This window comes from Ochotona princeps, chromosome 21, assembly GCF_030435755.1.
Source record: "Ochotona princeps isolate mOchPri1 chromosome 21, mOchPri1.hap1, whole genome shotgun sequence".
Classification (NCBI taxonomy): Eukaryota; Metazoa; Chordata; class Mammalia; order Lagomorpha; family Ochotonidae; genus Ochotona; species Ochotona princeps.
In genome coordinates this window covers 4,844,109-4,868,174 of record NC_080852.1, presented here as the reverse complement: position 1 = coordinate 4,868,174, position 24,066 = coordinate 4,844,109, and the positions used below count along the sequence as shown (strand labels likewise).

Sequence of the window (24,066 nt, the reverse complement as noted above, 5' to 3'; positions counted from 1 at the left end):
TCACTTTGCTATAAGCGGTCTGCACCCAGTAGAGGGGAGGCTATCACTGCTGCCTTTCCTTGAGTGGATCTGAGGTCCCACAGTCACTCTCCAGTGAGCTAGTGTTACTGCATGCCCCTCACCAGTTCACCAGGATCCGCCAATCTACCACGGAGTCTGTGAGGTGTACAGGTACAAAACTCTGCCAGCGCTCTCCTTGGTGATGGGAGACAGTGGGCAGGGGTCACCTTCTCCTCTTCCTCTGACAGCTCCTCAAGTCACTGCCCACTTTGTTGCAGCATGAAGGGAAAGGAACAGGCAGGCAAGCGGACAAAGTATAAGAAGATGTGGTTCCTGTGGATGCGGCTGAGAGATCCAATTCTCTCTAGCAGCTGGCGCAGCCCAGAGCCCCAGCCGGTTCAGCTCTCCCACTCCCTTCTCACTGGAAACCCTGCACCTCCACTCTGTTTCTCCTTTGTATCATAACTTACTCTATCTTTTGGTCGAGTCCTTGTCCTCAAAATTAAAACGCAAGGGGAAAGGAATGGAAAAGGGGAAAATTACATGAGTTATTATCACCACCACAAGAAATGACAGGAACAATGATGAAGCCTCACCACCCTCAAACCTTTCCGAGTTAATGGCAGCCACTGGATGTGCTTATTCCCTAAATGATTTACTGTAGACGAAGCAGAAATAAGGAAACCCACATTTTCTGGCTAAACAGTTTCCTACCCTTAACACCATGAATAATTAACAGATATAAACTAAGAGACTATGCCTGTGGACAGTTAGAAAGAGGGATGTCTTGTAAACCATGCCATAGGTAAATGACTTTTTAAAGAATATGCAACTGTCTTGCTTTTTGCACTTATCAGTTACTAAATCTAAAAGCTGGCAAGTTCTCCTAACGTGAGTTGTAAAGCAAGCACAGTCATTGACTTAACCATCAGCGTAATGACAATTCTGCAGAAGCAATGGCACCTGCTGTGAAACGTGCTGACGGGACAGAGAAGCAGGTGAGGGCTACTTCCAGACCGAAGGAATCAATATTCTGGATCTAACCTCACTGACAATTAACCTGACCACCTGTTCGCTTCCTTCACGGTCCTACTCTGGTTCCTCTTGCAGTGCCATGCACAAACTTGAAAACACAAGGAAGAGAAAAGTCAGCTGTGGCCTATGGATCAGCGAAGAATGTGTCTCATTACAGTCCTCACACTGCAATTGTTATGACAGGAGGTTCTTCAGGGAAAATCTCCAAATTTCAAAATGACGCTATGCTGCCATCGAAAATATTCTAAAATGGTCCAGAATTGCTGCCTATTAGCAACAGTAGCTATCTATAGTGAAATGTCCTAAAACATTAGGATTCCAGCCAGGGAACCTTGGACCATCTAAATTTGAGCTTTAAAATCATGGCAAAACACAGTGAATACTTTTTCATTATTTAGAACACAATCCACTTAATATTGAAAAACACCATATAACAAAATCTATGAGTCAGTATGCTCTCCTCATCAATTCTACAATTGCAATAAATTGAACACTGTAAATACATACTGAACAAAAACCACTGTAGAAACAGTACGGCTGCCTAACAAGTCACATGATGAAAGCTTTGCGCTAACAGAGTAAAGGTAAATGGGCTTCTGTGAACATTACTTAAAAATAGATTTTTAAAGACAAAGGTCCCAGCTCCTTATATACACACACCAAAGTTCATCTGTCACAGACAGCAAGTCTTGGAGTTTCTGGCAGCACCCTGCATGTGCAGAGTGAAAACAGAGCTGCCGCTCTATGGGCGATGGCTTTTCACGACTGTCAGGCAGAGCACGGCTACGTGAGCGGCTACTGTCCGCGTGTTCACTGCTGCTTCTCAAAGGCAAAAACCAAGTAAATACCTGAAGAGGAAATAGATAAAAGCCAGTTAGGTTAATCATATCCTCAGAGCAAAGCAAGCAACCATCTCAGGCCTGCTCCTAACTCAGTAAATACAATCTCAGGCTCTCAAGCGGCTTTTGACGGGGGCAACAATCACCAGTGCTAAGGGCTCCTCCATGATCTGACTCATGTTGGGCTGATACCGGATGTGCTTACTTGAAACCAAAATCCACCAACTCTTACAGTGACATCACAGTACTCAAGATGTGTTAAGGCATCAAAAATGGCTCAGCATGGTGGCTCAGGGCTAAAACCTCGCTTTGCACACACCGGCATCCCATATGGGTGCCAGTTCATGTCCTGGCTGCTCCACTTCCCTTCCAGCTCCCTGCTTGTGGCCTGAGAAAGCAGTGGAGGATGGCCCAAAGCCTTGGGACCCTGCACCCGCGTGGGAGACCCGGAAGAAGCTACTGGCTTTGGATCAGCTCGGCTCCAGCTGTTGCGGCCACTTGGGGAGTGAACTAGCAGATGGAAGATCTTTCTGTGTCTCCTTCTCTCTGTAAATATGCCTTTCCAATAAAAAGAAACAAATACTTCAAATAAAAAGCATTCAAAAATCATGTGCGCTAAGGAAAATACAGTAAATGCAAAGAAAATGATAATGAAAACAAGAGTCCCATCTTTTTACCTAGAACAAGGTTAAGTCAAGTAACCATACCATACTAAGTACTAGTGGCAGTGTACTTTTTAAATTTTCTATTTAGAAACAACAGGGTCTGGCACAACACCTCAATATGGGTGATTCTCCCCTTCAAATGCTGGGATCCCATATGGGTGCCAGTTTGTCTTCCCAGCAGCCCTGCTTCCCATCCAGCTCCCTGCTTGTGGCCTGGGAAAGCAGTAGGACACAGTCCAAAGCCTCAGGACCCTACTGCCGTGTGGGAGACCAGGAAGAAGCTCCTGGCTTTGGAATAGCTCAGCTCCAGCTGTTGTGGCCACTTGGAATGAATGAGCAAATAGATGGACGTTCTCTGCGTCTCTCCTCTGCAAAATTCACCTTTGCAATAAAAATAAAAGGAGTATGTAACAAAATGAAGTAAGAAATATAAGGAACATAAGTGATAGGACATGTTAACATCCATCTAACTCCAGTTGTTGTAGGGTTTAGTAATCAGTCCAAAGCCATATGATGACCAACAGAGACCCAACACTAATATTTCTGCATTTGCCCAGTTTCATTAGGTTCCTTTCTTGTATGTATGCTGATGTGAAGACAACAAAATGGATTTATGATTCCCTGTCTGAATCACAATGAAGTCCTGACTGCCTCCCGAATCTCAAACCAGCTTTCTGCCCTTTCAACCCAACTTTCCAAACACTGCTTTGGTCATGCTGTAGTGTTCCTTACTTCCTAAGTTCTGACTTCTTTCTGTGGAAGGACACTGTGGCTGGCAGCACAGCCAGGCAGCCCTGTTTCCAGCCATGCTGGATGGTGAGGGAACAAAGCAGCTACCAGCCCCAGCTACCCTGGCCCTTTCTCCAGGTAAGCTCACAGCTACGGCAAACAGCCCTCCAGTCCTATCCTGTCTCAATTCTGGGCCATCTAAAACCACTCACAGACTGAAGGCTTATTTCAGGTATGCAATTAGCAATTTTCTTTCCTAGCTCAAAAATTCTCAAAAGTCCTACTGGTTACATAAAATGCCTTCTTACTATGCAACTGAAATTTTAAGAAACAAATTTTGAATTACTTCCATTTCCAAAAGCAAGTCTACAGCAATTCTCTGTTCCTTCCCTTTGGAAAGCATGAACAGTTATGTAATGATCAGACCAGAACTCCAAGCTATGGCTTCTGAGGCCAGAAGGACCCTCTGCAGCCCGTGAAGGTCTCCAGTTTACAGGAGTGTAATCCCTGAGCCAGGTCCTGTCTGTCATTTGTCCATTGTGCCCCTACTAAGGCTTTTTGCAAATCTACCCTATCCTTTTCCCAACCATATGGACATATGACTAACTTCCACGTTTCACATAAAATAAAGTTCTGAGCCACAGCCAAGTAACTGCCATAGTGTTTGAGCAAAATCTATGCCATATTTTGGGACTGGTAGAGTACCAATATCTAATCTCAATTGCAGGGAAAAAAGCACTATGTAGTTTTTCAAGAATAATTATGTCTGTAAAATTATCTTCTAACCCCATATCTATGAAGGATACTACTACTAAAGAAAAACAGGTCTTAGCCAAGTTGCTTAACTGCTTCCTCATTTGTGAAAAGGAGACAAAATAAATCACAGCACACTAACAAAGTTGTCAGAATTACCTGAGTTACAACATACGTAAGGCAAGCTTAGAATAGTGTCTGGTATGTAGTTCACAGCTAATATCAACACTGCTGTTTCTCAGATTCCAATGGTTTTCACTGATCTCGCGTGCCTTCAGATTACACTAACTTTACCTTGGTTTGGCAGTACCTGTGTGTGTGTTTCTTCCATGACATCGAGTATAATGAGAGGGAGATTTCACTTACTAATTTCCAAAGTCTTTTCTGAGGAATTAAGTTATTGCTCAGTATTTGCCAAGTGGACTGAGGACCACTTGTACCTTAAACGTAAACAAGATCAACGAACCTTTAAAACAACAGTGGGAATGACCAGTAAGCTCTCAGGGCAACAGTGTGACAAACTTGCTATCCTTCAAAGAGAGGCTCTGCTACCGACCTCTGCAACACCCACCCACCTGCCAGAGATCCACGGCACTTCAGGGCTACCTGGCTGCTCTTCAGACACCGCAAGGTTACTGAGAGTGTCTATGTATCATGCTTGTTCCCAGTCACATACCCGTCTAAATTATCCTGCTCACTTGGCTGTTCCACTCACTAGCAACACCAGAGCAGCGAGAATCAAATGAAACACAGGAAAATGTCATGTAAGTTAAAAACAAACAAACAAAACAACAAAAAGCACTAACAGAAATCTATGGTGAAGATATCAAACAGAGACAGCTATTTAATAATGAGTAGGTAGTAAAAAAATGTTGAGGTGTGTTGGCTGAGTTTATGTTGAGCAACATTCTGTATTCATCTTCTCTTGACATTAAACAGCTGTGTAAGAAAGGGGGTTGCAGCGCACACAGGGACAGAGGCATTTAAAAAAAATGTCAGGAGATGGGGCCCGGCGGCGTGGCCTAGCGGCTAAAGTCCTCTTCTTGAATGCCCCGGGATCCCATATGGGCTGCCGGTTCTAGTCCCGGCGGCTCCACTTCCCATCCAGCTCCCTGCCTGTGGTCTGGGAAGGCAATTGAGGACGGCCCAATGCATTGGGACACTGCACCCGTGTGGGAGACCCGGAAGAGGTTGCTGGTTCCCGGCATCGGATCGGCGTGCACCAGCCGTTGCGGCTCACTTGGGGAGTGAATCATCAGACAGAAGATCTTCCTCTCTGTCTCTCCTCCTCTCTGTATATCTGACTTTGTAATAGAATGGATAAATCTTTAGGGAAAAAAAAATGTCAGGAGAACTTCAGAGTTCTCCGATTTTAATGACCACTTTGAAGCTCAATGTTCGAAATTGTCCATTAACCTACACTGATGATATACTCACTTGCAGCTTCCCATTCCGATTTACTTAAGGTTCCCTAAAATTGAAAAAAATTAAAAAAAAAATTTTAGATTCAATGTGTAAGTAAGCATATGCTTATTTTCCATAATGGAAAGACGTGACCCAAAACCCCTAACTTCACTGTAAATGCATAAACAATTTATGCAATTTGATTTCAACATAATGCACGTTTTCTCATTAGAAAATACAAACTGACCAAAGGCAGCCTCACTTGACTCTTCCTCATGTACTCTGCAGCATGCTTGTAGTCATCCTCCTTCTCAGAAGCAGGTTTCGAATTCTCATTTGCAGGATATGGCTGGGGAAGCAAATGGAACTTCTGGTTAACATCAACAACTCTCAAAAAAAAAAAAAATAAAAATAAAAATAAAAATAAAAATAAAAATAAAAAAAACAACAAAAAAAAAATAACATCAACAACTCTACACTAACACTTACAAGGCAAAATTAGCCAATAAATTACGAAAGTCATCTGTGACTACTACTGCGGAAATACAAACTAAACATTTTGGAAATGTGAAGAAAAACCCAGGAAAAGGGAATTTGCTCTCATTTTTAAAAAAAGAGACAATAAAAAAAAAAAAGAAGAGAGACAATACATTTATTTATTTGGAAAGGTAGATTTACAGAGAGAAGGAGACAGAAAAATCCTGTATCTGCTGGTTTAATTCTGAAATGGTTACAGCTGAGCTGATCCAAAGCCAGGAGCCAGGAGATCCTCCCAGGTCTCCCACACAGGTGCCCTGTTACTTTACCAGGCAGTAGGCAGGCAGCTGAATGGGAAGTGGAGGAGCCAGGAATACTGACACTTGCAAGGAGGATTAACCAACTGAGCAATCACACTGGGGTCACTGTACTTTATCCATTTTAAATTAGAGTTTCAGTAGTAAAATAGTAATTAGAAATAACACAAATGAAAAAGACAAAAGAGAGTTCTAATAACAAAAGAGGCATCCAGCCTCTAAAATACAGGTAGTTCCCATAGTCATATAAAAATTTGGACCAGGGTTAGAAAAATGCTGTGTTTTGAAGGGATACTAGCCAAATCTACATTCATATTATCTCAGGCACTATTCTGAATCCATCTCAGGGAGTGACTCTACTAGGTCCAGCAATCACTGCCTGTGACTCCCAACAGCCACGGGGAGAAGCCCAAGGCAGCAAGAAGCAGCCATGCTGAAGTGACTCCTCAAGCAGGTGCTGCTCCTTCAGCCTCTCTGCCTTTCCTTAGTCTGCTTCCTCCCCAAAAGGCCCTACTGCAAACTCCATGCATTCTGAACAGTTCCTCATCACTGCAACCCTCACATGGCAGTACTGAATTACTCACTTGTGTGTCCAATATACCATAAGATCCTTGAAGGAAGGGGATCCCGCCAGCCCATATTCAACTGTCTAAGGCAATTTAAAGCTAATTCATTATTTATACGCTGGGAGAACGTCTAGATAACTCATTGTTGTGCAGGCAAAGCAGAAGCTAAGATGGTGTTTTAAAGATGGGTGTTTATATGCAGAGGCGTACAGAATTTTAAAAACTATTTCCTCTCAGCAAACAATGAGACCCACTTCCTAATACACAGAAAATAAACATATTTCTAAGTAAAATACAGGAAATACAACATTTTCTTGATTATAATTTCAAAAGACAATTCAAGACCTTACAAAAACTCCATTGAGGACTGTATGGGAACACTACAGATACAACTTGAATAGGACATTTTTGCTTGGAAATCATTTATAAAATCTAAAGAAAACTTTATCTTCAAAATTAACAGTTGGGGCTGGCATGGTAGCCTAGTGGCTAAAGTCCTCGCCTTGCATGCCTGGGATCCCTTATGGGTGCCAGTTATAATTCTAGCTGCTCTGCTTCCCATCCAGGTTCCTGCTTGTGGCCTGGGAAAGCAGTAGAGGACAGCTCAAAGCCTTGGGACCCTGCACCTGCATGGGAAACCTGGAAGAAGCTCCAGGCTCCTGGCTCCAGATCGGCTCGGCTCCAGCTGTTGTGGCCCCTTGGAGAGTGAAGTAGCAGATAGAAGATCTTTCTCTGTCTCTCCTTCACTCTGTTAATTAATTGGCTGACTTTCCAATAAAAATAAGTAAATCTTAAAAAGAAAAAAGAAATATATATATATAAAGTAACACCCATTTATCTTTGAACAAGTCATTTATCCTCTGAGACTCAAGCTGCCTACTTAATAACAGGTGAAAAGTCAGTAGTCTGTCTAACTCCTTGGGGGTAATTGTAAGGGTAACACTTAAATACTCAAATGAATAGTCTAAACTGAGTGACTCTCTGGAAGATACCACCCATCTGATGAATACGATTCTGCTGGTTAACAAAAGTGTTCACCAAATGAAAACACTGATAAGGAAAAAGCAATCGAGACAGAACAGCACATGACTCAGATCACATTCATGACTGCCCTGTCAACAGCACAGGATCCCAGTAAGAAAGGCAGGTGGCAGCTACAGAGGGCTCCCATCTATCCACTCAGGATTCCCTTCTGCACCCTGCCATGTATGCCTGGAGCCAAAGCTCAAACGCTGAATATACTATGTTTTGTGTGACACATCCATATCTGTAATAAAAGCGAAGAACAGAGAGAGATGACTACTTACAAAAGCTCGATAAACAGTAATATATTCCATCTCCCTTTCATTCTGCCTCTCAACAAAATATACTGTAATGAACATCACACAGTCTCTCTCAAAATGTTCTTGCAGATGAGGTGGGGGACACTAGTATAATCTGACTGGGACCCTGCCCAGTCATCTCCATGATTTAAGCTGGTCTGGCTGGTCAAGAGGGATCCGGAAAAAAAAAAAAAAAGGTTCGAAATGATAATGTAATTCCAGGCACTGCTGCCAAGAAGAGGTTTCCAAAAGGGAAAATTAGGGAGGATTGGGTTGTGACAGACACAGATCTGCTACTGGCACGCATCTAGCGCGTGGTCACCACTGAATATCCCACATTACAAAGAACAGTGTTTCCCAATAAAAAATTATCCCATCTAAAAGGACGATAGTCCCGAGCCCCGATTTTGGGGGCTCAGATTGTGGAATAAAAACAGACTAAGCCACAGCCTGCAACACCAGCACCCCACATGGGACCCAATTCAACTCCTGGCTGCTCCCTCCATTTCTGATCCAGCTCACTGTTGACGAGCTAGGGAAAGCAGTTACGATGGCACATCTCCTTGACACCCACGTGGGAGACCAGGAAGGAGCTCCTGGCTTCTGGCTTCAGGTTGGCTCAGCTGCAGCCACTGTAGCTACTTGGGGAGTGAACCTGCAGATGGAAGATCTTTCTCTCTGTCTCTCCTTCTCTCTAAATCTGCCTTTCTAAGAAAAATAAATCTTAAAAAAAAAAAAAAAGTAAGAAACCTGACACTAGCACAATGATGTAGCAGGCTAATCAGCTGCCTGTACGCGCCAGCATCCAATTGGGTACCAGTCTGCATCCTGGCTGCTCCAGTTCTGAACCGGCTCCCTGGGAATCAGCAGTGCATTATGACGGAAGTCCTTGGGCCCCTGTACCCACATGGGAGACCTGGAAGAAGCTCCTAACTCCTGGCTTCAGACTGGCTCAGCTCTCGCCACTGAAGTCAACTGGGGAGTGAACCAGCAGAAGCAAGAACTCTCTCTGTAAAATCGCCTTTCAATTAAACATTGGCTGTTATCTTGGTGCAGTGAGTTAAGCCGCTGTCTACAACACTGCAATCTCATATGAGCACTGGTTCAACTCGCAGCTGACTCACTTCCAATCCAGCTCCTTGCTAACATGCCTGGAAAGCAGAAGAAGGCCCAAGTACTTGGGACCCTGTTTCCATGTGGGAGGCTTGGTGGAAGCTCCAGGCTCCAGGCTCCAATCTAGTTAGCTCCACATGTGGACATCTGACAAGTGAACTAACAGAGGGAAGATTTCTTTCTTTTTACATCTACCTTCCGAATAAGGAAAGAAATATATTAAAAAACATAATAATAGGGCCCGGCGGTGTGGCCCAGCAGCTAAAGTCCTCGCCTTGAACGCCCCGGGATCCCATATGGGCGCCGGTTCTAATCCCAGCAGCTCCACTTCCCATCCAGCTCCCTGCCTGTGGCCTGGGAAAGCAGTCGAGGACGGCCCAATGCATTGGGACCCTGCACCTGTGTGGGAGACCCGGAAGAGGTTCCAGGTTCCCAGCTTCGGATCGGCGCGCATCGGCCCGTTGCGGCTCACTTGGGGAGTGAATCATCGGACGGAAGATCTTCCTCTCTGTCTCTCCTCCTCTGTGTATATCTGGCTGTAATAAAATGAATAAATCTTTAAAAAAAATAATAATAAACAAATAAATAAAAATAAAAGAGGTGCTAGTCTGCAAGTGCCAGCATCCTGTATGAGTACTGGTTCCAGTCCCAGCTGTTCACTTCCCATCCAGCTCCTTGCTTGTAGCCTGGGAAAGCAGAGAATGGCCCAAAGCCTTGGTTCTGTGCATCCTTGTGGGACACCCTAGGGGGCTCCTGGCTTCAGATCAGCTCAGCTCTGGCCACCGTGGCTTTTGGGGACTGAATCAATGGATGGAAGATCTTTCTATAAATCTGCCTTTCAAAAAAAAAAAAAGTTGAAAAAGGAAGTTGGAAGAGTCAAATCAGGACCCTATGGTGGACATTGAATGATTCCCCATCAAAATTCATAGTGCTGTTATTTTGAGAGAAATGAATAAGAGCGGTGGTAGAGCCTTCCCTGACATTCGTGTGCTGTTTTGGGTAAACTTCTCAAAAATACTCCCCTAACTGATGAGATCATGTTTCAGCTTTGTAGCTGATCGGGATACCAATAGTCGGATACCCACGGAACAGACGGTTTCTCTACTTTCTCAGTCATAACTGTGTTAAGCTGAAATGAGGGAGCTATGCATAGTGCTTGCGACTACTTCTGCTGTTCGCCACTGGTGCTCTTTAACGAGAGCATGAACAACATTTTGTCCTTATCGCTGATCTGGAGGCCTGCAGCTATAGGCTTCAGCTTCAACACTGTCTCACTCTTTCTTCTTCTGAAAAGATGTAAACATTTTATTTGAAAGGCAGAATTAAGAGTAGGATGGAGAAGCAGAGAAATCTTCCTTGTACTGGTTCCCTTCCCAAATGGCCACCATGTCTGGGGCTGGGCCAGACCGAAGTCAGGAGCCAGCAAACTCCATCCAGGTCTCCGACGTGTGTGGCAGAGGGCCAACAACTTGAGCTGTCTGCTGCTGCTTTCCCAGCTGCAACAAGGAGCTGACTTGGAAGCGGAGCAGCCAGGAATCAAACCAGTGCCCACAGGGATGCCCATGTTGCAGGAGGTGCTTTGATCTGCTGAGCCAGAACATTAACCCATCATTCCTTCTTAAAATGTCTGATTTCTTTGAGGCACTGCCTCATAATAAAGTATCAATGATGACGTTCTTCCAGCCAAGATTCTATCATTCTTCACCATTATCCGATGTGTATTCTTGCTTCAAATCTAGACTGTGTTTTGCCCTGATGGGGGCTCTTTCCAAATGGACACTTTACTCTTCTCAAACTAGATTCTGTTCGGACACATTATACCAGCTAGCACAAATTTATTTCAGTACAAAAACCATGTACATTTTTCCCATAACATACATATTCCATGATCATTCTGAATATACTACACTGTATAAATGGCTTTAAAAGGATCTCAAAAACAGCCAAAGTTCACCATGGCTCATGATTTTTTTGTTTTCAAGAACTTACCTCTAGGGCCTGCATTCGTTTCAACAGCATTTTGTTTTCATTGTTCTTAATCTTTTCTTGATAAAATTCCAGAAATGTTTTCTTGTAGACTAGTTTCATATTATACTTCTTCACCATTCTGTCCAGAAAGATTACTTTGTGAGAAAATTCTAAAATGTTTACAATGCCTCAATAGCTTAACTTTTGTACAACAGTGACATCTTCTGGGCTGAAACGAAGAGAGCACCATTTCCCCCATAATTTCTCAACAGTAACTAAACCAACCACCATACCTGTACAGAAACACGCACTCTCAATCTCAGTGGGCCACAGACGGCTCTGCCAGCTCTGTCAGTGTAACAGACAAGTCATAGACAGCTCTATAGTAACACAGGTTCAGGGACTGAGCCATGGGGAAAATAACTGAATCTCTAAATTAATTCCACTTGACTTTCATTGATTCTCCAAAGAAGCATTCAGAAGAGCTACCAACTTCACTCTCAAAATACTCATTTCAAATCTCCTGGATTCTGTGACAAAATAAATTATTTTCCAAATGTACTCATTTTAGGAGACAGAGTGTCCAGGTTCCATCCCTGGTTCACTCTCCAAATGCTTACAAATTCCAGGCTGGGCCAAGTCAAGGCAGAAGCTGGGAAACTCAATCTAGGTGTCCTAGGTGAGCCATTCCCTGCCACCTCTCAGGGTGCACATTAGGGGACAATGGAATGAAAAGGAGAGCTGGGACTCAACCCAAGCACCCCCAACCTCGCTGCAGTTACCCCAAGTGGGGCATCATAACTGCTGTGCCAAACACCTGCCTCAAGACACATACTCATTTGACCATACACCTTGTGCTGCCCTTTTTTTTTTTTTTTTGCCAGTTTCTTTTTTAACCAATTTCTAAGTTTTACTAAAGTTTAAAACATCTGGCTCAGAACCCTACTCACTCTCCCTCCAAGTTCACCTGGCAAGACAACAGCTTTGTGAAGCTCAGCTCTCTCTCACCACACTTTTTATTCTGCTTCCTACTGAAGTTAAATAATAAATAATTAAAAAAAAAAAAAAACTCAGCAGGATATGTCACAGCCACCATTGTCTAACTTCCCATATTCAAGGTTGAGCCTTGTGAGATCGATTTCTGGGCTATCTCAACTATTTCAGTCAACCCATTTATCCGTGTTCTCTTCCCACTCCTGTGTTCAGCACATCTACTTATCTCTCCAATAGGTCTACTTCTTGCACTGTTCATTTGCTACCATCATTTTCCACATTTACTCCCAAATGGCCACAACAGTTGGGGTCATTTGGGTCTCTCACCTGGGTGCAGAGGCCCAAGCACTTGGGACATCTCAATGCTACTTTTCAAGGTTCATTTAGCAGGCAGCTGTACCAGAAATGGAACCAATGAGACTCAAACTGGTACTGCAGGAAACAGCTTAACCTACATTGCACCATAAAGCTGGTTTCTTTTGCTTTTTTTTCATCTTGTTCCAATCACCATCGCCATTCAGTTGTGCCAGTCCAGTAACTAATCAATTATCCCTGCTACAAGCATTCTTACAGTACCTCAATGAAGTGTCCAAACTACAGCCAGATTAAGCTTTCAAAAATATGTAACTAGTGTGTCACTAACCCCTTTTAATACCATTCACTGTTGCGTTCCAGTACACATAGGACACAATTCAAACGCCTTGAACATGCCTCTGTGGCACTCGGTTATAAAGCAGCACTGCTTTCCTTGAGCCACCTGGGCCCCGACTGCCTGAGACACACCAAAGAACTAGCCACACTCTCGCTCCAGGGTCTTCAACACTTGCTGTCTCATACCAGAACATTCTTACATCCAGTCTTCCACTGGTCCCTCCTGCAGATCAAGACTTCAACATCACTTTCTCATAGGCATGCTCCTTAAATCCTCAGACACATTAGGTCTCCCTGTTACACTCTCGGGTTTTCTTTTCTCACTGCGTTTTCCAGGCTTACAGTGACACATCTGTCAAAAACAGGAGGGTGAAGGAGCTATCTTCAAAGGTAGATGGGGAGACAGGACCAACATCCCGACAAGGGAGCTGAGCGGCTCCCATGGAAGCACACAGGGGAGCAGAAACACCTGTGACCACCGCAATTTTTAAGAGAGAGGACTCTCCTGCTTGACTCAGGTCTCCCTAAAAGCACAACAGGAGCAAAGAAAAATTTCTTTATTCCAGATTTTTTTTTTCTACCATTAAAATATGTCTTTGGAAATGAGACCAAATTACAAACAACTAGATCCAGTCTGAATAGGTTCTGCCATATAAAAACTAATAATAGTTCTGTCCACTTCACATTAAAGGAAGTTACCAGCAGTCACACAGAGGTGTTTGCTGTTTGACTTTCCTTTCACAAGGTGAAGGCAGTCGGCTCCCTTTGTCACACAGAATGACAGAAAAGGGAACAAGTCAGGCTGTAATAAACTTGAGGAACCAATCCCAGGTCGGAGGCCATGGTCGGGGTTTTTTTGTTTGTTTTTAGTAAGATTATATATACCTTGACTTCATTTAAAATATGGGTTACCTAGAAGTATTAATTCCCCACCCCATATCCCCTTACAAGAAGAGAAGGGTAACAGGTAAGTAACAATCTTACTCATTTAGCAGTGGAAAATAAACCAAGAATTCAGGGACATCCACAACACCTTCCAAGTTGAAGTCATATTTGCAGCCAAACAGAGGATATTCTCCTTTCTTCTGAAATTTCACAGTATAGATTTCATTTCCAAAAGATTCTGTTTCTGATGTTTCAAGGCGTTTTCTGTCAAGTTATTGTACAGCCAAAATAAGAGATTAAAATTGTAATTAGTATAAACTTATTTCAATTAGATTACAACTGAGAAACCAGCTCATCTGTAAATCTGTCTTTTGAACTTCAATGCTGAACGTCTACACGACATCAAGGCACTCAGTACTTACGAAGCCCACACGGCATGTTTTACAAACTCTGTTTCTGATCAGTATTTGCTGCTTGACATTGACAGTTTTAATAAACTACTTACATCAGTTCAAAGCTGTCGGGAGTGGTACCAATAAAATAGCCGCCAGGGTTGAGTTTCTCACAAGCATTTCTGAGTAGCATGTCGGCCTGCTCGTAGGACTCAAATGAGTAATGACAAACAAACTGACAACTGCAGATGTCAAAGCACATTTCTGGATCACGAAGTTTGCCAATCACAAGCTCCTGAAACAAAAGGAACATGTTACACAAACTAACAGCTAACAACAACAACAAAAAATTTAGTAAATTAATTTCTAAAATTTAGGGACCTTAAAAGTCCACAGGTCCTGCAAGCAATCTTTTCCTCACAATCTCTGCAACTTGTTCTTTCTCTTGTTACACAAACAAACACACAAACACACACCTGTACTTTAAAAAGATACAGATTTCTGTTTGGTCATCATACCCTAACAATATGGTATAACTTACACCAATAGCATCTGCATTTTTATTAAACATTAAAAGCATTCATAGATATTATGACATATATGGGAACAGAATATATGCAATGACGCCATTTGCCAAGGGACTTCAGCACCACTGGATTCTGTCCTGGAACCAACTGCCTGAGGCTACCAAGAGAGACTACACTAGAAAATAGGTTTCTGAATGAGAAACAAAAAAACCGATTCAACAACTTCATTTATTACGGCAAAAAATTCCTGAGGTTTATCATAATAATAGAACTCCTAGTTGAAACTGAAAATGCATGCTCTAAGTTTTTTTAAAGTAAATCATTTGGTTGAACCAAAAAGTTAAAAAAAAAAACTGGCCGAAAAGAGAACACCGATTACCTTTGAACAGTCGGCAGTTATAAATTCTGCACTGAAAATCTGATCACCGTCACGACGATTTTTCATGTCTTCGTAACGCTGCTGACACTGCTGGACCGAGACATCAGCGATATCTGTAAGGGTGGAAAGGCTGTGAGGACTGCTTGTCCGGCACTGGACCAAGGCTGCGAGGACTGCCTGCTGGGATGGGACCAGGCTGCGAGGACTGCCTGTCGGGATGGGAAGGCTGTGAGGACTGCCTGCTGGGATGGGACCAGGCTGCGAGGACTGCCTGTCGGGATGGGAAGGCTGTGAGGACTGCATGCCGGGATGGGACCAGGCTGCGAGGACTGCCTGTCGGGATGGGAAGGCTGTGAGGACTGCGTGCCGGGATGGGACCAGGCTGCGAGGACTTGCCTGCCCGGGATGGTACTACGCGAGACACTGGTATCAGCTGATAGTCTTGGGCATGGAATTCAGCTTAGGTCCCAACAAAAAGGCCCCATTTCTTTTAAAACAAGATTTAAAAGTCTTTGTTCTAACACAAATGCTCTGTTTTCCAAAGAATTCAAAGCTTTCTCACTTGATATTGATACTATAAATCAATCATGATCTAAACATGCCTATTCAAGCAATGTTGATTCCAATTTGATTTCTAAAATGCGACACTATATATGATTTGGAAATGCCAAGCTTCTATTTCTGTAATAAAATGTTACATGCTCATTTCCCTATTTTGAGACAATGTATGAGGGGACAAAATCCTGACACCTCTATCAAGAATACGATGTAACAGTGCTGACCAGTATGGGACTACTTCCTGTACTCTTTATTACCACACGTCAATGGGGGCCCTGGGATTTCATTTATGTCCCTAAATACTGTGTGTGATACAGTGGGAAGTAGCACAATCTCTCTGCTACACAACCAGGTTTGCTGGTCTAAAGCAAAGCGCTGGTGGGAGTGTTCTGAATTGGGAGCTGCACCTACCACTTCTGAAGGGCGAGGGGTTCATTAGGACTTGGAAAGGATAATCAGACTAGAGTACTTGTATTCTTACAAATGAACAAAGATACTCTCAAGGAAAATAACATTTTGATGCCAAGGGCAAATTTGACTTTCAACTGAAAATAACAACTAGGAAATCACAAGGGGTTAGGTATATTCCCAGTATTTGCTTACAAACACTTCTTGGTGTCAACTGGAAAATTTGCATAACTTTAGTGAAGTTTTTTTTAAACATTACAAAATCATGACACACAAGAAAGACCAACATATTTTTAAGATAACAAAGTAAAAAGGTCACCAGCAAGGTTTCCACATTGTAGCACTATTTTCTGACAACATTATGGAAATACTCATGTCTTAAACCACTTAATCAAAATAACATCAGAACATACTGAATTCAAAAACAGTTCTGTGGGCCAGGCAGGAGGGCTCAATTGGCCAATCTTCCCCCACAAACAGTAGCATTCTACATGGGCACTGGTTCATGTTCCGGCTGCTCCATTCCCATCCAGTTCCCTGTTTATGGCCTGGGAAAATAGCGGAGGATGGCTCAAAGCCTTGGGACCCTAAACCTGTGTGGGAGACCCGGAAGAAGCTCCTGGCTACAGTTCAGCTCAGTTCTGGCCATTGAGGCCATTCTGGCCATTTGGGGAGTAAAGCAATAGATGGAAGATTCATTGGTCCTCCTCTCTAAAAAAAATCTTCCTAATAAAAATAAGTAAATCTTTATATATATAAAGGTTTATATATATATTATATATACATATAAAGGTTTGAAAGAATCTAGTCTTTTCTTATTATTCCAGACTCCAAAGACATTTGCAAAAATCTGAAAAACAAAGAAAAAAGCAAAGCCAGTCTTCACAGTCAATGTTATCCTCAGGAACTTGATACTGAAGGCAGGTGGCTGGCTGTAGGACTTCACTGTGAAGTGATGACGAGCTTTAGGCGTACTTATGTATAAAGTCCTGTCAATCTTGCGATGATTTCGATTTCTTAAGCCTGCTGCCCATAGGCCTACTAATTCATCAAGGAAGAAAAAACACCGATTCTACAGTTCCATTATTCCTCTTTCATTTCTCCATTATGATTTCGAAAAAGAACAATTTTCCTTTTAACCATTTGGCTTCCTTGAAATACCATTCACATTAGAAAGGTAAGAAAAAGGTTTGATCTCTGTACTTAACTTGAGTCTCTGAACAGTATGACTTTCTTAGCAATCTCTAGGAGTGAACAATGAGGGTTCTTCCTTTATTTGATGGGTTCAACTCACTATTCCTTTTGCTGTTCAAATCATCCAGTCTTGCTCAATGGAACTTTCTCCAACTTTGTCCCTTAGCCACAACTCCAATTTTTGGATGGTTTCCTTTCCTTATAGAAGGAGAAGCTGTCCCATGCTCATCTATCACAATACAACAGCACCAGCAAGGACTTATAACTCATTTTCAGAACCACGCATCCCCTGTGCAGTCCTCAGCTGTGCTGCAGGGGCTAGTGCACCATGAGCGTGACAAGGACATTTTCCTCATTCTCCCTTTACCTGATTGAAGTCACACATTTCCGCCATGCCGTCATTTCTTACCAGTACACACGAGCTTGTGGATTCTACCCTTCTTCCACTTCAGCAAATCTCCACCTTTGCCACATCCCAGATCCAAAACAGCGATGTCACGTTTCTTTTTCTCTCGAACCTTTTCTAAAAATTCCCCTAAAGAGAAAAGGAATTAATAAATGAATTTTATTTTTGTTAATCATAATCTGTGACCTCTAATAACCTACTAACCTCTGCTTGATATGTAATATAGTAAGTATACATGCATTTACGTAGTTAATTCCTAAGTGTATTTCCAAATACAACTATGAGTTAATTAACTTGATCTACCATTAAGGACTAAAAAATGTGCCTGATATTTTAGAAAGGACGCAGCTTTTTGAAGGTTTGCCTTTAAAATTTCATTGAACATTAAATAGTAGCTATTTTAAATTCTAATGAGATAGCCTAACACATGTTTAAGATCAGCAAAGCTCAAATCATTCATAACCTTTTTTCAGCTTTTTGTTTCCACGGCTAGATGTTCAACTTACCACAACCCATGGATAACCCATGGATAGACAAAAGTGCTTGCTTTTCATCACAGACATTAAAAAAAAAAACCAAAAAACTGACCCCAAAATTCTGTAGCATTATAATCATTAAGATTTCTAAACACCTTGATTTATCAAGTCACATTAATAGTCAATAAATATTCTTAAACAGTAACAGTCAAAAGATTTATCTATGAAAGAGATATTAAAACCCAAACACAATTAAAGTATTTAATAATTGTAAAATCTGATACAGCACTGAGTTTTGGAACCACATTTTTCTTTCCTTACCCTTTCGAATTTAACACTTCTAGTTAATGCATGCACCTTTTGATGGTTAAAATATTCTATACAAATACTATCTCTTCTTTCACAATCTATAGGATCTTTAACTAACTCAAATAGGAGCACAAGGATTCCATATTTCATTGTCTATCATGAACCCTTAGAAAATAGCACAAAAATACTGGACACAGCAAAGAAACAGTAATTACAAAATCTCTATTTCCTTACAGAAAACCAAATGAAAAGAAATCATCAAGAAACATTAGTTTCAAAGGTGCTTTTATCACGTTCAAAAATTGTACTCAAACTGTTTACTAAGCTCTAAGCACCAAAAGAGTAAGTGATCCAGTGTTGAGAAAAGAAAAAGCCAAAAAGGGAGCTTGGCAGAGACCAGACTGATTGCATTAGCGCCAGAAAGACAGGTGCAAATGGCAACGCGCTGCCTGGGAGTTGTTGAGACAGCTGTAGAAGGGGAAAAAAAAACACGTTACATTGTGCTACTTCAGACTTTCCAAATATACTGGTGTTATTTCTATCACTGAAAAATGCGAGAAAGGATGAAAACAAATCAGCTCCCTAGAGGCTGGAGAACATGCAGGGTAGGAAGCTGAAAATACCGTTGTACTAATTAAGCTGGACCTGGCCCAGCAGCCGACACTGAGCCTTAAACAGTGAGGCAGGGGCTAGAAGAGCGCCCTATCGCCTCTCTGTAACTCTGGCCTTTCAAACAAATCAATTAGAAACAATTCCAGTTGAGGCAGACATTTGGGGTGCCTGCATCCTGTGCTCTAACGCCTGGGGGTGAGCACCTGAGCACCTGCTGCACCCTGGAAGGCAGGAGACTCAAGTCCCTACAAGCCTTGCCACCGCGTGGTGACGCAGAGACATGGGGTCTCAGTCCTTTGGCCCGGCCCTGGCTCTGCTCTTGCAACCATGTAGGGAGTCAGCAGATGGGAACTGTCTCTGTGTTTCAAATCAAATTATTTTAAACATAATTTTGGCGATCAAGTTTTCATCTCCTTAATGAAAATTTAATTCAACGACTCAGAGCTTGGTGTATGCAGACAAAAATGAAACAAGATAAATGACGAAACTGCGAAATAAAAGATAAAAGCCAGTCATACCAATAAGAGCGCTTTTTATCCAATTATTGAAGTTCCTTAAGTAAAATATACGACTCTGACTACGCTTGTCCAAACCAACTTCCTGAAGTTCATTATAGTGGGCAGCCACCGCTGAGCCATGCCCATGTTCCAACTTCTGAAAACAAAAGAGAATGGAATAAAATTAAGAAACAGAACATGGTAAACATAAGAGCTTTTAGAACTGCAATATGTTAAATCACTCGAACTGTTAAACTTCACCAAGCAATGGCATCAACCACAGACGGCCCACTACATTTTGTCAGACACTATTATTTCACTCTTACTTTGAAAAACTAACCATAGACTTAAAATTTTCATTTTGATCCTTCCATTTGATCTTTCCATTTTAGTGCCGATGTTGTAACAGAACATAGTACTTCCAGGATTCTATTTATTCAACCCACCCAATAAATGCCAGTAGACAGTGTTCCTCTGAGAGAATAAAACAGGATTAAGCTACAATATGTATATTATGGTGAAATCATTATGAAGACAGAGGTGTTGCGACTCGCCTGCCTGCAGCGTTGGTGACTTCTGCTGGTTCAGGCTGTTTCCCATCTAAGCTCACTGTCTTCAGCCTGCTCCCTGGGCCCTCTGTGTAGGAACACCTTCTGAGCTCCTCACATCCCTCCTCAGTGAAGCGTGTCTTACTCATCCATTTTACCTATCAGGTTTCACTGCTGCTCAAAGTCTGACAAATGCTTGAAATGCTAGCTCTGCCCCTTCATTGGCATTCCCTCTACCACTGTCAAAGCCTGACCTCGCTGCCACATTCCTCCTCAGGGAAGAGGGCCGACACTGAAAGTGCTCTGTCTGTCCAACTCCACATCCTGCCCCAGATTCCTTTCTAAAATGCTCTTTCAGAGGAAAATGACTTGCTCTCCCTCACTCCACAACATTCTGCTAAATACTGGGTTTCTGTAGTCACTTAAGCAAAACCACACGTAAGCTACACTAAAGAGGTTGGAGGGGCCGGCATCGTATTGCATAGTGGGTTAAGGTGTCTGCAGTGCTGGCTGTTGAGGTACCATGGTAAGGCAGTGAAAGACGACTCAAGATCTGGGCTCCTGTTCCTCTGGGAGAGACCATGGTGGAGCTCCACAGCATGGCCTGGCCCAGCCCTGGCTCTAGTGGCCATTTGGAGAGTGAATTCTGTGACTCAGGGTTTTAAATAATCTTTAAAAAGAAAAGACTTGCAAAAATATTTTTTAAGAACTGGAAGCAACTAGAACCCAACAAGTACATGGATGAGCATGATTTTTAATTCACCAAAAGCAATCATAACCACCTCTCCTGCTAAAAATGAGCACTGTGGTCCGTAGCACGTGAAGCCAGTTTGGGACAGAGGCATTTCTAACCGGGGTGATGGTTTGAGCTCTAGAGCTTTCATCTCAGATCCAGCTTTCCTGGGGGGAGGGGGGGCGGGCAGCAGAAGACAGCTCTCCCCCACATGGCAGATCTTAATGGAGCAATCACTAAACCTTTCGATTAAGCAAATAAACAGAGATGGACATCTAATAAGGACAAAAGTAAAGAATGTGGATTTCATACTACTTTTTAAAAGCAGTAAGAAACAGCCAACTCTAAAAACTGGCTTTTAAGTTCCGAATCAAATAAGGGCTTTAAAACAATAAAAAAATTACTAGAAGTTCCAACTGTGTAAGAATTAAGTTAAGGGGCCCGGCAGCGTGGCCTAGTGGCTAAAGTCCTCGCCTTGAATGCGCCAGAGTCCCAAATGGGCGCCGGTTCTAATCCCGGCAGCTCCACTCCCCGTCCAGCTCCCTGCTTGTGGCCTGGGAAAGCAGTCAAGGATGGCCTAAAGCTTTGGGACACTGCACCGGCGTGGGAGACCCGGAAGAGGTTCCAGGTTCCCAGCTTCGGATCAGCACACACCGGGCCGTTGCGGCTCACTTGGGGAGTGAAACATCGGATGGAAGATCTTCCTCTCTGTCTCTCCTCCTCTCTGTATATCCGGCTTTCCAATAATAATAACATCTTTAAAAAAAAAAAAAAAAAGAATTAAGTTAAACACCTAACCTTTTCTAAGACCATATGTATTAATAGTTCTAAGCTACACTGATTACATAAAACCCAGCATTATGCCACAGCTGCTCCACATTCTTATTTCATGTACGCTAGCACAAAGAAAAAATACACTGAATACCTTCTGCTTATCAGGAACTTCTTCAAGGTCTGTTTTTCTCTTTTTCTGAGGGCCATCTCCGGTGCCAGGTTCGCCCGGGCCGTCCTCGGGAACATCTTCGAGTTCTCTTTTTCTCTTCTGTTGAGGGCCATCCCCAGGGCAAGGCTCGCGGGGGCCGTCCTCAGTTTCTACCTCCCTTCTCTTTGAGATGTCGTCCTCACCCGCAGAACCTTTTAGCTCGGCAGCAATTGCATCATCAAGTTTTGTTTTTCTGCATGAAGCACCATCCTCACTACTGGAGCTCTCCTTTTCAAGCTTGTCTTCAGACCCTTTCGCTTTCTGTGGTGCACATGCCTGCTCGCAGGCCAGCGTCTTAGAAAGCCCGGGTCCAGGAGCCGCTGTGTTCTCACTAGCACTGAAGGCAGACTCCGATTCAGACTTTGCTGATGCTTCTTCAAGAGGCATCTCCCCACATTCCTCTGTGTTTGTGGAATTCTCCATTTTGGGCTACTTGGATTGATAAAGCTTCATGAACACTAGGATGACAAAATTTAGACATTACTTCCAGAAGCTAGTCAGTTAATTCCAGAGATCAACACATTTTTTTTTTTAAGAGAGGCCAGATTTGTGGCACAGCAGGGTAAGCTGTGCTATGTAACTGGCTTTCCCTGCCTGCTCCACTTCACATCCAGCTCCCCGCTAATGCACCAGAGACAGCAGCAGAAGGCGGCCTCAGCGCCTAGCCCCCCCCAACTGCGCTGGGGCACCTGCTGCACTCCCACGTTCCCAGATCTGGGCTGGCCCAGCCTGGGAAGCAGTTTCTTTCTCTTTTTATGTCTCTCCCTCTCTCTCCACAGCTCTGCCTTTCAAGTAAAGAAGATACGCTGCTGGTGCTTCAATGCTTGAGATGATGTACAGTAGGTACACAAACTCATTAGTAATCGTGGTTAAAAAATAATTAACCACAATGATCTTCCCATTAATTTCCATGTGTTAATTTCTGAAAACACACAAAGTTGCTAAAACAAAAGAGTTTATTTATTAACTGCTGGACTGTTTGATGAATGCAACCGTCAGGTACTGATTTAGGCCTACACTGCTAAGGGTATTTAGGTATCTAGAACAGAAAACACTTTGGAGGGCCCGGCGGCGTGGCCTAGTTCTAAAGTCCTCACCTTGAACATGCCAGGATCCCATATGGGCGCCGGTTCTAATCCATGCAGCCCCACTTCCCATCCAGCTCCCTGCTTGTGGCCTGGGAAAGCAGGCTCTCACTACCGAGGCTATAGACCACAAAATACCAAGTGGTGCCCAACAGTGGTACCAACTGAATTAGAGGACAAGAAAACAAGGTTTTTTTCTTTTGTTTTTGCAGAATAACTGCTTGAAATTATTTAGGAAAACAATCCCTTGCATTTTAGGAACTCTCCATTTCTTCCTCTTCTCTGTTTATTTTGTAAAAATAAGCCAAATTTGGCTAACATTTAAAAACAGTTATGTCACACAGCATCTTTAATGACTGCTTAACACTCCTGGTAGGGCCTGGGTTTCCTTCCCATGGGCCACCAGACCCATAGACAGCGACTTCATGAAACCGTGGCCAATTAACCAGGACCCAGGACGCGGCTCTCGAGGGCAGCTCCGGAGACTGGGCCGAAGAAAGCGGCCGCTGCACGTGCTGGCTAGCAGGAGCGGGTGCAGGGCACAGCAAGGCATAACAGGGACAATGGCACTCCGGTCTGTCCTTGGCGTGCCAGGCAGGATGGACCCCACGCCGGCCCGTCCCCATCCCCAGGCAGGACGGACCCCACGCCGGCCCGTCCCCGTCCCCGTCCCCAGGCAGGACGGACCCCACGCCGGCCCGTCCCCGTCCCCGTCCCCAGGCAGGACGGACCCCACGCCGGCCCGGCCCCGTCCCCGTCCCCAGGCAGGACGGACCCCACGCCGGCCCGGCCCCGTCCCCAGGCAGGACGGACCCCACGCCGGCCCGTCCCAGTCCCCGTCCCCAGGCCCAGGCAGGACGTGGCCCAGCCCCCGTCCGCCAGCGAATCCCACGCGGCCCTGGCACCACGAGCAGCGAGCTCCTGGGGTGCTTATGCGCCCGACGCTGAGAAGCACCAGGCCGATGCGCAGCTGTGCCACTACGAGCCCGAGAGCCCTGAGGGCGCCGCGGGGTCGGCGGGGAGAGGACACAACACAGGCCGGAGGTCCAGCCGCCACACTCACCGGCACGGCCATTCACCATTCTGTTTGCGGAAACGCCCGGGCTCGCCACGCCTGTCTTGCCGCGTCACTTCCGCCAGCGCGAGGTCACGTGGCGCCGCGCGGGCGGAGCGTCGAGCGGCCTCGGAACTACAAGTCCCGTCGTGCCTCGCGCGCGGCGTGCCCCGGGCGCGCGGAGAGGAC

At 43.9% G+C, this 24,066-nt stretch overlaps 1 protein-coding gene across 1 annotated transcript; it reads right to left on the bottom strand.

Annotated features, from left to right (window-relative positions):
* Positions 1–1,491: 1,491 nt before the first annotated feature.
* Positions 1,492–24,062, bottom strand: RNMT (RNA guanine-7 methyltransferase). Its single transcript, XM_058678487.1, has 12 exons — positions 23,887–24,062; positions 21,957–22,196; positions 21,682–21,890; positions 19,497–19,632; positions 17,585–17,710; positions 15,016–15,128; positions 14,223–14,404; positions 13,817–13,981; positions 11,210–11,327; positions 5,673–5,774; positions 5,459–5,492; positions 1,492–1,883 (listed from the first exon to the last, which is right to left on the bottom strand). The coding sequence occupies exons 2-12, from the start codon at positions 22,159–22,161 to the stop codon at positions 1,846–1,848; spliced, it is 1,428 nt and encodes a 475-aa protein (XP_058534470.1). The 5' UTR covers positions 22,162–22,196; positions 23,887–24,062; the 3' UTR covers positions 1,492–1,845.
* Between the last annotated feature and the right edge of the window lie 4 nt (positions 24,063–24,066).

Coding starts and splice junctions, on each gene's coding strand:
- RNMT (XM_058678487.1), bottom strand. CDS start 22,161: ATGGAGAATTCCACAAACACAGAGGAATGTGGGGAGATGCCTCTTGAA. Junction 17,711..19,496: donor GATAAAAAGCGCTCTTATTG/GTATGACTGGCT, acceptor TTTTCTCTTTAG/GGGAATTTTTAGAAAAGGTT. Junction 5,775..11,209: donor AACGAATGCAGGCCCTAGAG/GTAAGTTCTTGA, acceptor TTGCTTCCCCAG/CCATATCCTGCAAATGAGAA.